The sequence below is a fragment of the Anas acuta genome, chromosome 1 (genome assembly GCF_963932015.1).
Source record: "Anas acuta chromosome 1, bAnaAcu1.1, whole genome shotgun sequence".
Lineage (NCBI taxonomy): Eukaryota > Metazoa > Chordata > Aves > Anseriformes > Anatidae > Anas > Anas acuta.
In genome coordinates this window covers 152305897-152321680 of record NC_088979.1, presented here as the reverse complement: position 1 = coordinate 152321680, position 15784 = coordinate 152305897, and the positions used below count along the sequence as shown (strand labels likewise).

Sequence of the window (15784 nt, the reverse complement as noted above, 5' to 3'; positions counted from 1 at the left end):
CTTGTTTAATGTGCTTATAGAAAACACAGATACACAACTTTAAGAGACACCATCATCCACACTAAAAATGAACTAAGGCTACTTTTCAAGTGCTTTTTAGAGGAAATTTCTGCAGAGGAAGCCCACAGAAGATAATTTACATCAAAATGATGTATTCATTACAATAAATGAACAGGTATTTACATATATATACTTTTTTCACTTATACATATACATTTATATACGGTACATGACAAATAAAATTGCATATAATTACAATTTATTTATAGATAAACATAAAGACATATAAACATAAACATATAAAGACATAAACATATAGAGATTTTAAAAAAAATAGACAAAATAGACAAGAAGCTGTGCCCTTTTAAAGCTGCCTGATTTCTTAAAACACTGAAATAGTGGTTTTAGCTCCAGCATACTTCATGGTAACTTTAAAGTTCAGTTTTGGATTTGGTAAATCAACAAAAAACTGGTGAGGAGTAAATATTTTCTATATTTTTCTTACAAGGTATGGTACAGCAGAGATATATCAGTCTTTGTGTCTGATGATTATTCTTTTCTTCCAACAGTGGAATACAAACCTCACACACCAAACTAGTGTATTGTGAACTTCATTTAACATTTTAAACATAGGTTTGCATTACATGTATCTGCAGCACAATGAGTGTGTTCCAACCACTTTAATGCATCTTGCAGTCTGAAATTCGTTAAGCAAGAAGAGGAGTCTGACTCCAAAATTTCTTTGTGTTCAGTGTTAAGTGCAACTGCTATATACAACTAGAACAGAAAAGCAGAGCAAACAAAGGTAAAATACAGCATTTGAACAGGAAATTCAATTTAAGTACCAATTATAGCAATCGGCATGGGTTGGGCCTGGTTGAGGGTGGCATCAGCAGGTGACCTTTGGTAAATGACAGCGTCAGGTAATGAGGCTGCCAAATTATTGGCACAGAGGAGTAGCATGAGACCTGCTGATGGCGGCACACGGAGAGCCTGGCACTCGGGGCTGATGTTGAACTGGACACTCGCCACCCCAGCTGACAGTTGAAATCCACGGGCTTCCCAAACGGAGTGCTAGTGCAGGCCATCAGCACCCTCGCTATAGCCTCCACCAGGCATGTGACGCAGCTCGGCCTGGACCTGCTTCCTGTTCATTGGGCATTTGTTTTTACACTCCATTATCTGCAGCAATAGCCAAGGCGTGCACCTTCATTATTACTACAACAGCACTGTTGTTCTTTGTAGCAACTCAGTGCCAAGTGGCTAGACTAATATTTTGCTTTACCTTTCATATAGGAAATAAGAACTGTTAGGAGATGGGGCGGGGGGAGGGGGGGGGGGCACAGAGAGAGAAATCAAGAAAGAAAAGTTCAGAATTTAACTGACCAGGACAAAAAATAACCAACTGCAGAAAAAAGAAAAAAAAAAAAAAGATAATTAAAGGAAGATCAAAACTTCTTAGATGCTCTATTATCAGATAAAAGCAGTGAAGCTTATAGATCAATACCGAGCACAGCAAAAGGAATAAATTAGAAACTAGCAAGGCAGACCACTTCTGACTCCCTAATATCTACCTGCTGTGCAGTATTTCCAATCTATTTCCAGTAACAAGGTTATTCTCAAACGTACCTGTTCAAGAAGTTCCTTATATGTTATTTTCTCTTTGGTATTTGTTACAGGACTGTCATAAATAATGGCAACGTGGTCTCCTCGTCCATTCTCAACATGACGATCTACAGCATTGTAACAAATGTTCAGCTCTCCACCTACAAACCTAAAAAAGAAGTTGAAAGTACATTACAGCCAATGACTAATGTCAAATGACTACGACAGGGTTGATTGTTATTGTTTTTTCTTTTAAGGAATGAGAGCGTGCAACTGAAGCATCATCCATAAAAGTTTACAGTCCATCCAGGGAGTCATTTTTTATTCTATAACCCCACAATTTACTTAAAATGCTACATAAACCAAGATAAGTAAAAGAAGTAAAGTACTTATACCTTAATTGACTTAACAAAGAATATGCCAAAGAATATGCTAAACTGGATCTTGATTTAACTTACTTTGCATCAATCATTCTGATTTTTATAGCTACAATTTCGGGGAACAAGACATACATTCACGTAAAATAATTTTGACATTATGAAAATATCTTATTACACTTTGTACAGGCATGTAAACTTATCTTTTAAGAAGAGTGGGTTCAGGACTCCAAATGTTCTTGTTCACATCTTGGCAGTAACAGTTAAGCATACATGCATCTGTATCTAAATGAAACTGACACCAACGGTCATAAAACCCTATAAATTTGTTTGATAGGATTGCTCTACATTAGGATATTTGATGTATTATTCATATATCCATATGAACTCAGGCCATTGAATAGTCCCTATTGTCAAAGAATTGCAATTATTAAAGCAAAACCAATTAGGATGTTAGGATGTAGCAAACTTTCCTGTGTCTCCTTTACAATGCCATTAATAAGGAGAAGGTGGGAGAACAAGAAAGCAAAAAAAAAAAAAAAACATTCTGTTATAAACCTCTTCCCATAAAAGAACTATATGAACAATAAAGGCTTGTCAGTTGCTTCAAGTAATACAGATAAACTCTGTATTATTGTCATAAAAGCTGTGTAGGCTTAGGTCATTCACTGACTTTTATACCATATCTCTGTAGGACGATGTGAACAACGGAACAGTATCTGGGTTACCACACATTGCTATTTAAGAATGGTGGAAGCATGAGTGAGTGGCAGAGCTTGGATTCCCATTAAGTTATGCAGCAAGATCAACATTATCAAAGACATTTTTTAACTAGTGCTTGCGAACAAGCCCCCCCCCCAAGAAAACGTGACTGCAGGCTGAAGCAAAACCCAGCGCTCTACACTGAGAGCTCTGGTGCCCAGGTCAGAGGGAGGGAGGGAGCGCAGAAAGCAGCAAGGCACCTACTGTGGACACAAGTGCAAGTCTCTTGCTTCTGTACTTGTCACTCACAAACGTGCTGGAATACCCCATTTTGGCTGACAAATTAAAAAACACCTGGCTTTGAAGAACTGCCCAGGGCTGCTACAACTTTTTGCATGTTCATCTTTTTGCCAAAGAAATGAGTATCTCTGAAGAACATCAATTTGCTTGAATAAGCTTTAGCTGGAAAGCAACAGCAGCATTAAAACAGGCCCCAGCCCTGGAATAAGGACATTCATTTTAAAAAGAGATCTAGAACTGAAAATAAAATATTCCACTAAACTGCAGAAAGATATGAGATGGATCTGCAGGATGTTTGTAAGAGTTGCAAGTGAATCTTGCCATCAGCAGGGCTGTAAAATGCTAATCTGTTGCTAACCAGACATTTATCTCAATAATGCTTATGGACCAAATTCCAGCCTGAAGATCTTTTCTTTAGGCTCATTTCCTAAGGCTGGGAAAGGAATAACACTAAACAAATGGAGCAGAGGAGGAGAAAAAAGAGAAACAAAAAGAGTGAACAGTAATAACTCCAATACATAAAAGAAACTGGATTCAGTTTACCACCAGTCTCTTGGAAGAGCTCGTCTCCTATCCACTGATGCTACTGTGGAAGAAAAATAGCAGGGTTCCTCCTGCCAAAATCACAGCAGTATTTAAATGTGGTTATAATACCAAAACAGCTTGCTTCACAGCAACTTTTTAAGCTAATGTTCTGCCAATATCTACCTTTTTGGCAAGTCTTTTTTCCTGTACATCCCTGACAGCAGTAGCCTTTGGTAATCCACAGGACGTGTAACTTTCATCCACTCACGCATCCCTGTAACAATTTCAGTGTGGTTACCGACCCCCTGAGCCCCTTTAAAGCCACCTCCAGCTGTCAGCAGGAATTCCTGACTCCCTGGTCTGGGGCCAGCACCTCCCATCTCCTGCAGGTCTGGCAGAGCTGCTCTTGTTGCACAACCAGGGATCTCAAGAACAGGCACTGGCTTTTCTTTAACCGTTCTTTAAAACAACTGAATCTTCAAGGGGAAGTAGAAGGGGCAAGGAAGCACTGCTCGCACTCTCCTACAGGTCCTCCATAGCAGGACTCTGCTTACATACAGCTTAACATCTACTATCTGTGGCACCAAAATGGTTTTTACTGCATCCAGATTTTTTTTCAGATTTGTCAACAGCCGACTTGCTAGTAACAAAATAAGTATAATCATGATGAAGGCAGTACATAATTAAGCCTAAATTCAAATATTCTAAAATTATGTTGTAATTTCCGACAATATCTGCTATCTTCAAAATCAAATAGCTGTGTTCAGAGACAATTTTTAGTTTCACTCAGTGGGGCTCTGAGGCAAAGATAATTAAGAAGAAAAATGAAGGATGGTAAATGTTCTGAATAAACTCAGCATGTATGCAAAAGAAAAAAAAACACAGTACAATTATTTTGTACTTTAAATGTAAAAAAAAAAAAAAAAAAAAAGTGTATCGCTAATTCCTGTAATGCCATGCACAAGCACTTCTCCAGCCTGAATTCCCAGGAATCAACAGGATTTTTGTTTTTTAATTGTTTAGATGAAGTCAGAACAGAAGTTGAATGTAGCGTTAAACAAAACCGCTACAGTATTAGATATTTTAAGATAAAGGTACATTAACTGATCCAGCCACATTTCTTTAAAGTGTCAGTAATACTTGAATAGCAAACAGGGTAACATTCCTGAAGCTCAAAGGTGATTTCACGTAATGTTTATGTCTTAGAGTCATGAAGAACACAGCTTGCAAAATTGCCCTCTACCTGCATTAGTTAGGAAAGAAAACGTTTCTACCATTCCTAACAAAAAAATTGCTTAACCTTCCTAATCGGGATTCCACAAGATCCCCAAATAATATGTTCAAGTGTTTCACTACCACAAAAATTAAAAAGATTTTTTTATTTCTAAGGTCTAAAATAAACATCTCTCCTGTTGCAATTTAAGATCCCTATTTTCTGACCACTTCAAAGCAGACTTGAGTTTCTCCTCGAGCTTTGTAGCCAAAATTGATGTATTTCAAAACATGTCTCCTTTTACTCGTCTCCACCAAACAATTTCAGTTCCTTCACCCTTTCCTTGACTACTCATTCTTGTTTGCTATTCTCATTATTTTTTCACCCGTACCAGCCACTGATGCAGGTCAGAATGGCCGATGGTGCCTTGAGATGAGCAAAAGAGCCAGACGACAGTGGCACTGATTGCATAACTTTTGGACAGCATTTTGCATCCCACTGACATAATACTGGTATTTCCAATAGAAGAGACTAAAGAAAGTGCACTAGGGCATTCTGCATATTTTTTATGCTTTTCTAGTACTTAGAAAGGCAGAAATTGAATTTGTCCTATAAACTGAAGTTTCAGATATGTTAACAACCTTTTTCAGGTGAAGTAAACAGGACCCGAAAACATACATAAAGTGTCTGTTTCTGCCAGTCTCGGGTTTGGCAACCAACACAATGACACTGAAAATAAAGAATGCTTGTTAATTGACCTAACAATATGTCTCCAACACATTTTCCAACTCAAGATGCACAGACATGAATTTCTTAACACTATTTTATGGTTTTCATAAACTGCTTCCTGTTTGTTCAGAACATGTTCTGAAATCACCTCCTATACCTTCTTTCTTTCTTAAATTTAGTCTTTTCCTCAAAAGGTTTATCTGTCTGTTGTTCTGCTAGGCACACAGAATAGTGGCAATCATCTGGGACTTCAGAGGCAGCAAAACACTGCACCAATATCTCTTACCACCAGTATCACCAGTATCTCCAAACACTACACAGCCTGGTATCTCTTAACATGAACTTAAATTAAAAAAAAAAAAGTACATTGCACATTAAGAGCATTAAACAAATTTGAATTACTTGAAGCTTTATTATCCACAACATAGCAACAGACCCCTGACAATCAAACAATAATTAGGGCCTGATGCTGAGTCTTCAGAGACTTGCTTCCATGTATAATCGCACCAAATCGCAGAATGGTTGAGGTTGGAAAGTTTCCCTAGAGCAACCTTCTTGAGCAGGTTGCCCATGACCATTTCCAGGAGGCTTCTGAAGATCTCTCAGAAGGTGCCCACTGCCTCTTGCCCTGGCGCAGGGTACCACTGGAAAGAGCCTGGCTCCATCTTGCTTACACCTTCCCTCCTACTTGCACACACTCATAAGATAAATTCGGTCTGTGGCAATCTGCATCCACAGAGGGGTAAAGATGCCAGGGGGACAGAAAGTCAGGAAAGACCACTGGAAGATAAATCTGACCTCAGCGTATGAAACTTCATCCAGCTATTCCTGTCATAAGCCCAAATAACTTCATCTAAGAAGCCAAAATGCTTTAAAAAGACAAAACCACATCAATTGCAGCCAGCAAGCTTATCGCACTCATCAAATCAAATTACATTTGTTTGACAGGATCTGATAGAAAAACCATGCTTGCTAGTGTGTATCAGATTCTTATCCCTTAACTTTTAAAAAGTAACTATCCTTACTTTTTCGTTACTTTGTTCAGGAATGCCAAGGAGCCTCAGTGGTCCTTAATCGTGCAGGCAATCCTACTTCTAACCAGTGCCATGACCTAAAAACCCAAGGTCAGTGGACCACAGGTCTCCTTATCAATCCACTTGAAGCCTCCTGACTGTTCTACAGCCACGATGACTTAAAGGGATTTATGCTGGCTGGGTGCTGCTTAACATTCAGCTTAAGAGATAAAACAAATTGTCACTGTGAGAGCTGCCACACAGCAATCACAGACACCAATAAGAAAGTTTCCACACTGCTGGTTCTGTCTCTGACAGGTTTGAGTGATGAGTTTTGTTTTGTTTTAATTATATTTTGAGAATGCTTAGTATTTTTAAATTAAAATCACAGAAAAAAATTAAAAAGACAAAGAACATCAATGCACCCAAGACGCCCGCTGTCCTGCCTTGCCGTTTTTATCCTGGATTAGCTTCTCTTTGAGAAAAGTTCAAAGAGAACGATGTCAATTTGCTGAAAAAAGAGATGACGGCGGTCATGACAAAACTTTACCAGGCAAATTGCCTTCGAAGAAGCACCGAAAACCTTTTCCTGAATTTTGTAAGGATGTCCGTTCTGCCTGAGCAGTTACCGCTCCCCACGTGGATGCGCATACCAGGCTGCTAGCGCTTTTGCTAAACATTACCTTACCGTGCCCTCGAAGCGATGACCTACTCAGCCCATTTCTGAAGTTAAAGAACTGCAAGCCACCACCTCTGCGTTCCCACAGGCACATCTTCCATCCCCCTGATGCCAGATCCCCAGCACTGACAGCAACCCAAAGCGGGCGCACGGGGAGCATCAGGCTCACACACAGGGCACCCAGACACACTCCAAGTCCCCCCTCACCCGTCCGGATTTCCATCGTTAATCATTCCCATTAAACTGTCCCACCCCTACAGCAGGGCACCGGGCTCGCTGCCCCAAGCACCCACCCGACCCCCGCTGCCCCCGGCCGGCACTCACCAGGCGGCGCTCCCGGGGCCGCGGCTCTGCAGTGCCCGGTCCCAGGGCTTGTCCCAGCGGATCAGCGCGGCGGCCGCTCCCCAAACCTTCTCGGGCTCGGCCACCGAGGCCCTAAACACCGCCTCGTAGTCGCCCGGCGCCCGGCAGCAGGCGGCGCGGCCCGGCACCCGGCTCCCCGAGCGGGGCAGCCGCAGCCACCAGCCCCATCTGGTGCCCGCCGCCAGCCTGCCCACCAGCCCCATGGTGCGCGGCCCCCGCGGGGCTCCCACAGCCCTCGGGAACCCCCTCGGATGGTGGCGGCTCCACCGAGACCGGCCCCGGCCGCCGGCTGCCCTCGGCAAGCGGAGCGGAGCACGGAGCTTGGAGCCCCGCCGAGCGGGGGCGGGCGGCCCGGGCTGCGCCCCCTGGGGCCGGGCCGGGCCGGGCCGGGGTGGGCCGGCCGCCATCTCGGGGGTCCGGCCCCGCCGCCATCTCGGGGTCGGGGTCTGGCACCGCCGCCCTCCGCCCTGGTGGCCGGACCCGGGGCCCCGTGGGCGTGCGGTGGCCGCTAGGTGAGGGAAGGGCACAGGCGAGGGCAGGCTCCACAGCCCCGCTGTGGAGAGGAGACGATCCCCGGAGGTGTTACCCTTTCCCTCAAAACCACAGGCAGTCCGGGTTCCTGAGCGCTTGGCGCAGGTGTTGCCCGTTTTTTCCACGTCCAGATGCTTTTTCTCCTTGTGAAATTCTTTTCAAGTTGCAATTTGCAGATTTTTCTGCTTTACATTTTTTTTTCTTTCCCTGAGGAAACTAAGTCATGGTTGCAAATCATCATCACATCAAATACCGTGTCCTAAATCTAATGCCAGCTCCTAAACCCTATCCACAAATAATAAATTAATAAATGAAGACCACTACTAAGCTTTGGCTCCTTGAATACAGCACTCAAAACTCCACAACTGTTCCTTAAGCTATTACATTCGTACGTCTGTACAAGGACTGTCTAAGCCTGAGGTAGCAGAATGTAACGGCATGAATGGAGAGGAATTTACTACATGACATAATATACTATTACATGACATATTTACTATATGACATAATATACTATGACATGAATGGAGAAGAATTTACTATAAATATCATCAGAGAGAAACTGAAAACAGAAAAAGGAGAGACGGAGAAACTGAAATTATGTTTGGCTTAATGACTTGCATGATATATAGCCACAATACTCCTCAGTATTTATTTTGAAATACACTCGAACTTTGAGAAAAACTGCCTATGAAAAAATAAGACATGTTATTAGTACCACAAAAAAAAAAAAAAAAAAAAAAAAAAAAAGTCTGTTCCATATACCAGAAGACCTCCATCATTTGTAGTGGATCTTTTGTTTGGCACATCTTGGCATATATTTAGAAACCCTTCCTCAGTTTCAGTGGTAATGTTTCAGAATATTGTAATGCACAAGTCAGCTAAGACATACACCGGCTTCAGAGACATGTCTTGTGTCTTATGAAATTATTTTAGTGCTTTAATAGGCCTATCCACTGTAAGTCTCTCAGGAAATTCTTCCTGCAATCACATTGTAAAAGATGTTACACGGTTAAGAGGAACTCTGTAATTCAAAGAAGATACATTTTGTACTCATAGTTAATTTAGGCATCTGTTACCTGAGTACTGTGGAATTGATACAATGAGATCATAATGGTGTGTCACATTACTGGTAAAGTAAACTCTGACAGTTTCCCATGGCTTGCAGGAGCCATTGGCACTGACCAGCGCTGTGTGAACTACCTGCCCCACACTGCACCACAGCTCAGCTTGTTCTGCTTCCAAGCAGGGCTGTAGTAACACAGCACTGATGTAGCAAGTTGGCATCAGAGACTCATTTATAATAAGTACATCTTCTCCAGAATCCTGAAACGCCTAAAGGACTAAGTGGACAAATAATGAAAATTTCCCTACAGCTTGCCTACAAAGCTGGAAAATCAAAAATACATTTGGCAGGGAGGGAGGGAGAGAGGAAGGAAATGAAAAAGGGAGGGAGGGAAAGAAAAAAAAGAATGAACAGCTTATGGAGGTTGTAAACACTGTGACCCCCTGACAGCCTGAAATGAGGCGCTGCTGCTGAGTGCCTGGTAGTATGGCACATGTTGTACAAATGTGCCTGTAGAACGCTGCTTCGTGGATAACGCATAGTTGCTCTTAGAGTTCAAAAAATATTCCCAGAGTTTTATCTTGTATTTCCTACTTTTAAGATGACCAGTGACTGAAAATTCTGACTGAAAGCAGTTACAGAAACATGGAAATATATTTTTTTTCCCCCCTTTGGGGACACCTGTTCAGATCTAATGAACAGGTCTTAGACCTGCAGGTGACCATAAGCCCACCACATGGCTGAGTGCTGTGCAATGAGCTCCCTACCTGTGGCACACTGCCGGTGAACCTGCAATTGCCTCTGCACAATGTGGGAAGCCCATTCTCTCCAAATCAGGTTGTTAGAGCTGTACGTTATATCCACTCTCAAGGAGTAACCTTTCTTATTAATTACCTTACAAGCAACATCCTTCAGATCATCAACACTTTGATGCTCATATGGTTTACAAGAAACCTATAGCACTTGGATGTAGCCAGCCTCTGAGTGGTGATAGCAAACCGTAAGCCAGAACAATATCTCCCTTTTTTCTACTGCAAATAAAACTACCAAGGACAGACTACCTGAAATAATAATTATGTGCATTCTGTAATGTGTTAGTTGTAGACGCTAACACTGAAAGAAGGATCCCTAGATTTAAACACCTCATGGGTAGTGTCTGGTGATGCCTAATACTTCTTATGGTGTTGAAAAGCAATGCCAACCATGTTTCCCCTCTGCCCATTATATATGTTTAATATCAAGGTACAAGCACTTGGCAACGGAGTTAGTATTGCAACAGTAAGCGCTCTGTTATTCATTTTTATTATTTGGCCTACTAGAAATAATACACCAGAGACAAATGTATTTAATCTGAACACGAAGTGCACTAAATTCCTATTTTAGGTAACATACTAATACCTGTTTCCTAAAGGAATGTTTCCAATGAGTGTCTATGGAATATACTTCATTAATTAAACTACTCACAGCCCATACTGATATTTGAAGGGCAAAGAACGGATTGCAAACTCTCCGATTGTATGCTAGTAATTTAAGATTCACTTAGAAATGCCATTACAACAGATTTCTGAGCTGTTGAATTTTCCCTCTAAGGATTTTTTTCTTTTTTTTTTTTTTTTTTTGCAAATGTTGATGCCCCCAAAACTCACATTCAACACAGAATTTTGAAATGATATCTAGTGATGTGTGTAGCAATTACCCTTGTAGCTGCAGGCTTCATTGTAAAACACGTGCTTGTTTCTAGGCATAGATGTAATTGACAAACTATGAATCTTGGCATAGGTAATTCTGACATTATAACATAATTTATCTGAAGCCTTTCTTTTGCTTGAAAAAATAACATTTTCCACAACTGTATCCTTTCAAGCAAGGCATGCATGCTTGAAGATTATATATATGTTGAAAAAAAAAAGATTAGCAGAAAAAATATTATGAAGTATTATATTTCTTGTATCTGAAATGATTTGACCATCCTAGCGTACAAGACCTTCGAACCTTGTTAATTCAAACTGCAGTTCGAGAGTCCTTTCAGAAGCACAGATCAGAACTGCAAAAGAATTAAAAGAATTAGGACATAAGTTAAATCACTTTTCTAAGGTTCTGTACCACCTTTTGTCCAACTCTTAGGCAGCATCTCTCCCAAAGAAGACTGAATAAGTTTCAAAGTCCTACATGCTGTTAATGTCTGAGGAATAGAGACAGGTGACTTTCTACAACATGCAGTAGTCCACAGAATTAACTTTAAATAAAAAAAAAAACTTTTCTATTTTCCTGCAAGGTGATGAAAGTAGGCACCTTCTTATGTACATAAATGCATACAATTATTTTTCCAGTTTTCTAGCCATCTTAGAATCTAAAACATATCACAGCTTTACTTGAAATGCACCAAAAATCTTGCACAGAATGATCACACAGAAAATAATTAAGATGTGGCTTGAAAAAATACATATTTGGACAGAACTCTTCAATTAGACATGTGCCTGTGACTCAATCCAGGTGGGAATGAGGCATAACATGACCTAGAGATCTTATGGGATAAAAATACAATTTTAGTATCAATTATTACTGACGTTATCATTTGATTCCTCCCCAAGGAGGTCTTACAGTTCAGGACGACCTGTATTTCATCCATATTTTTAGAGATGTAAGTGTAGTTTCAGACACCTTCTTGGTCATGTGCTTAGCTTTATTCATTTGAGTAGTTGTACTTACATGAGACCCTGCTAAATCTGAGTCAAATGTTCAGACAGTTTTAATAAAATTCTTCTGGGCAATTAACTTTTATACTTTCAAGTTCTAAGAAGACTTTGAAAATGAGAGAAACAAAACCAGAGAGATTATGGGGATCTTCTTAACACAGCAACGACAACAACAAAACAACCTAACAGCAACAAAAACAAAAAAACGGGATCTGTGGTAAACTTTATGGGGGACAGGTAGCATTTTAGCTACTGCTTTGAATTCCTGCTGTTGTGGATTTAGCTTACAAACTAGATGATGTAATTTTATAAATATTGGCATTGAACTTTGATTTTGATGTAATCCATGTCCTCAAGCTCCCCAGGTTCCTGAAATAGCAGGTTATTGATCATCTCTACATGAGTAAAAATTGCTGTTTTTTCCAAACCTATTCCTGTTTCTTTTATATGCCTCTACCACTGTTTTCCAGATCACCACATCAGAATGACCACAAGCGCAAGCACTGTTGTTAAAAAGTAGTCAGCATTCACAGAATCACAGAATTTCTAGGTTGGAAGAGACCTCAAGATCATCGAGTCCAACCTCTGACCTAACGCTAACAGTCCCCACTAAACCATATCCCTAAGCTCTACATCTAAACGTCTTTTAAAGACTCCCAGGGATGGTGACTCCACCACTTCCCTGGGCAGCCTGTTCCAATATCTAACAACCTTTTCGGTAAAGAAGTTCTTCCTAACATCTAACCTAAAACTCCCCTGGTGCAACTTAAGCCCATTCCCCCTCGTCCTGTCACCAGTCACATGGGAGAACAGACCAACCCCCACCTCGCTACAGCCTCCTTTGAGGTACCTGTAGAGAGCGATAAGGTCGCCCCTGAGCCTCCTCTTCTCCAGCCTGAACAAGCCCAGCTCCTTCAGCCGCTCCTTGTAGGACTTGTTCTCCAGGCCCCTCACCAGCTTCGTCGCCCTTCTCTGGACCCTCTCAAGCACCTCGATGTCCTTCTTGTAGCGAGGGGCCCAAAACTGAACACAGTACTCGAGGTGCGGCCTCACCAGAGCCGAGTACAGGGGGACGATCACCTCCCTAGCCCTGCTGGTCACAGTGTTTCTGATACAAGCCAGGATGCCGTTGGCCTTCTTGGCCACCAGAGCACACTGCTGGCTCATATTCAGCCGACTGTCCACCATCACTCCCAGGTCCTTCTCTGCCTGGCAGCTCTCCAACCACTCATCTCCCAGCCTGTAGCTCTGCTTGGGGTTATTGTGCCCCAGGTGCAGGACCCGACACTTGGCCTTGTTGAACTTCATACTTAGTATTTGTGACGTATTTCATGATCCTTCTTCCACTACATAACTATATTAATTACATGACAAGGAAAGCTAAGTTCAAACATTGTGAGAATGTGCTGTTTAAGTTCAGCTGCAGAATTACCTTGCAAGCAAAACAGAAACGATCACCTAAGTTGACTAAGTGCAAAGTCAATAATGTACTTCATTACAACTGTCATTTATTAATGTGTGCTGTATTTTTAAGAATGAGAGTTCATCTTTAGCTGTATAGCAAACAATTCTGTGGATGTCTGGAATGATCCCAGTCTTGAGCAGCTCAGACTGGCAGAGAATGGATGAAATTTCACAGCAGCTTTGGGAAGAAATAGTAGCTCAGATTGCCCCAAATAACATCAGTAATAAACTCCAGAAGTAGCTTTTTCTATAGCTCATACTGCAAATAAGCGTGTCACAGGATTCCGTAAGAATGTAAATACGAAAAAATAGGTATGGATTCAGTCCAAAGAATCATTACAAGTAGCAGGAAAACTTACTGATAAGCAAGTAGAAAAACTGTATTTCCAAATATATTCCATTATGCATTCAGGTCCACCTCTCTCTCTTATGGTGCTGCCAGACACTTACGTTTTCACCCATAGAAATACAATTCCAGAAAAGCTCAGTGCATTTTAGACTGCAGAGTAAAAATTTATACTCACTAAAGTTAGAGGCCAAAAGTCATTATTATAATAGAGATGAGGCTGCATGCCCACCTTCAAGATACTGTTTTTTGTTTGTTTGTTTTATTAATTTCATCTTCTATAGCCTTTTATACTAGTCTATAATGAATAAAACTGTTTCATGAATGCTTATACCTACTTTCCACACTTTAAGGAGAAACACAAGGCAAAGGGCAATGAGGAAGGACATCAGATAATCTACTCAAGTAAGCTCTCTGGATCTGAAAAAAAAAAAAAAAAAAAAAAAGGCAGGAAAAAAAATGTTCTCTGTCAAATAAGTATCAAACAAGTGGAAATCAATGAGGCAAACACCCCAGATTAAAACCTGGTCATTTGCCTTATCCTTGATGTCCTATTGTTTTCTTTTCCCCAAGCAACCTGAAGTTTACTCAAAATATCTATACAGTTCTGCTTTTCCAGGGTCAAAGGAAAGAATTTCTACATGCACTCTGCTTGTTCAAATATTTGCTTTCTCTTGTTAAGGGAAAGTGGTGAATGACTTCTAGGTATGTGTTTTAAATTGTGCACAATAGTGGATCTTCAGTATTTAATTCTCAGTAAAAACTCTGGGAGGTTTATACTCTTTTTCTGTTCACTGGAATATCTGGTTTATTTATAAATCTTAAGAGCCTTCAGCTGGTTCTTGCTCAATTATCCTGTGTATGTACTTGGAATTATATATACAATTTATATTATAACTGTGTGATTTAATAACAGAGAGTACGTTTCCCATTTATTTTGAATGTCTAAATCTCTAGTGGACTTCTCTTAAGCCCTATATTTGTTACCTCAGCCTTTGTGAGGACCAAATTCATGAATATTTATATGGAATATGCAAATACCCATTACAGAGAGCAGGATCTAATGTGAGGTGGGGAATTTGTTAGAATTTTAGAGCCAAGTCTTATAGGATACATCAAAACAAATTGCTTTATCAGCTGTTAAACCCAAACAACATGTTTGAATTGTAGTGCCCATGCATAATGGTCTCTAGAAACCAGAGTCCAAAGATTGACTTCTTGGACTGAGGGAGTATTAGGCAAGCAAAAGCAATGTCCATTTCTTTAGACTTGTGCCAGGTGAAAATAAAATAAAATAAATATTTTAAATAAATATTATAAAAATAAATATTTGAGTAAAAGCTTTCTTCTTTCTTTTGATATGCATTTGTTTTTCATCTCACATAAAAATTGTACATGGTCTCACAAACATCAGAAAAATATTTTCAGATGTAGTTAATACTTTTTTTTTTTTTTTTTTTGTATTTTAAAATGTCTCTTTTCTTTTAAAGAGGCACTCTGAAGTATGGCTCTCCCACTAGAGAACACTATGATTTAATACAAAAAAAAAAAAAAAAAAAAAAAAAAAACATCCTGCCTTGTAACAACTGGAGAAGCCAGATAGCATCTTCTAGAAAATTCATTTCCCCCAAAGTCAACCAATTTTCCGGACAGGTAATATATTTAATGAAAAATGAAATCATGGGATTCTGTTTTCCCAACAACAGTAATGAGTCATTTTTTACACCATTTGTGGTCCGCTACCAAATCTCATCTTTCCATTTGTTTTAAGTGTAGGTAAATCTGGAAAACAAGAGATAAAAACCTGTCTCCTCATTCTGGTACTAACACAGAAGTGACATTAGGTAAAACATCATGAAAAAAATAAATAGAAAAGTTTGTTAATTTCTGCTTAATAGTTGACCACAATCAAATATCAAAAGTTTCAGTATTAATACCCATACAAACAATCAAGACACCATGAGCTACATAATCCCTGAACAAGCTGAACTACATTTTAAATGGTAAGGAAAAAAAAAAAAAAAAGTTATATAGAAGGTGAAATTATTATGGATATTTTTTGAGTCTAATTTGATCATTCCATCATTTACATTTGAAAACTAGAAAAAGTGATGAATACCAAATCATCTTCCCTCCGAGAGCTAGCAGCATGCATGCATAAGTTATCTTTTACAGGAC

General features: G+C 40.1%; 1 protein-coding gene across 2 annotated transcripts in view; it reads right to left on the bottom strand.

Moving 5' to 3' along the window:
- The window catches only part of ACSS3 (acyl-CoA synthetase short chain family member 3), a 65579-nt gene extending 57403 nt beyond the window's left edge, over window positions 1-8176 (bottom strand). The window contains exons 1-2 of one of the 2 annotated variants that reach the window (XM_068667449.1): window positions 7468-8176; window positions 1630-1774 (exon numbers count right to left, since the gene is read on the bottom strand). In XM_068667449.1, the coding sequence (XP_068523550.1) occupies window positions 1630-1774; window positions 7468-7913 (591 nt within the window). In that variant the 5' untranslated portion in view covers window positions 7914-8176. The remainder of the gene's footprint in view (window positions 1-1629; window positions 1775-7467) is intronic. The other variant, XM_068667441.1, reaches the window with a different exon arrangement.
- Between the last annotated feature and the right edge of the window lie 7608 nt (window positions 8177-15784).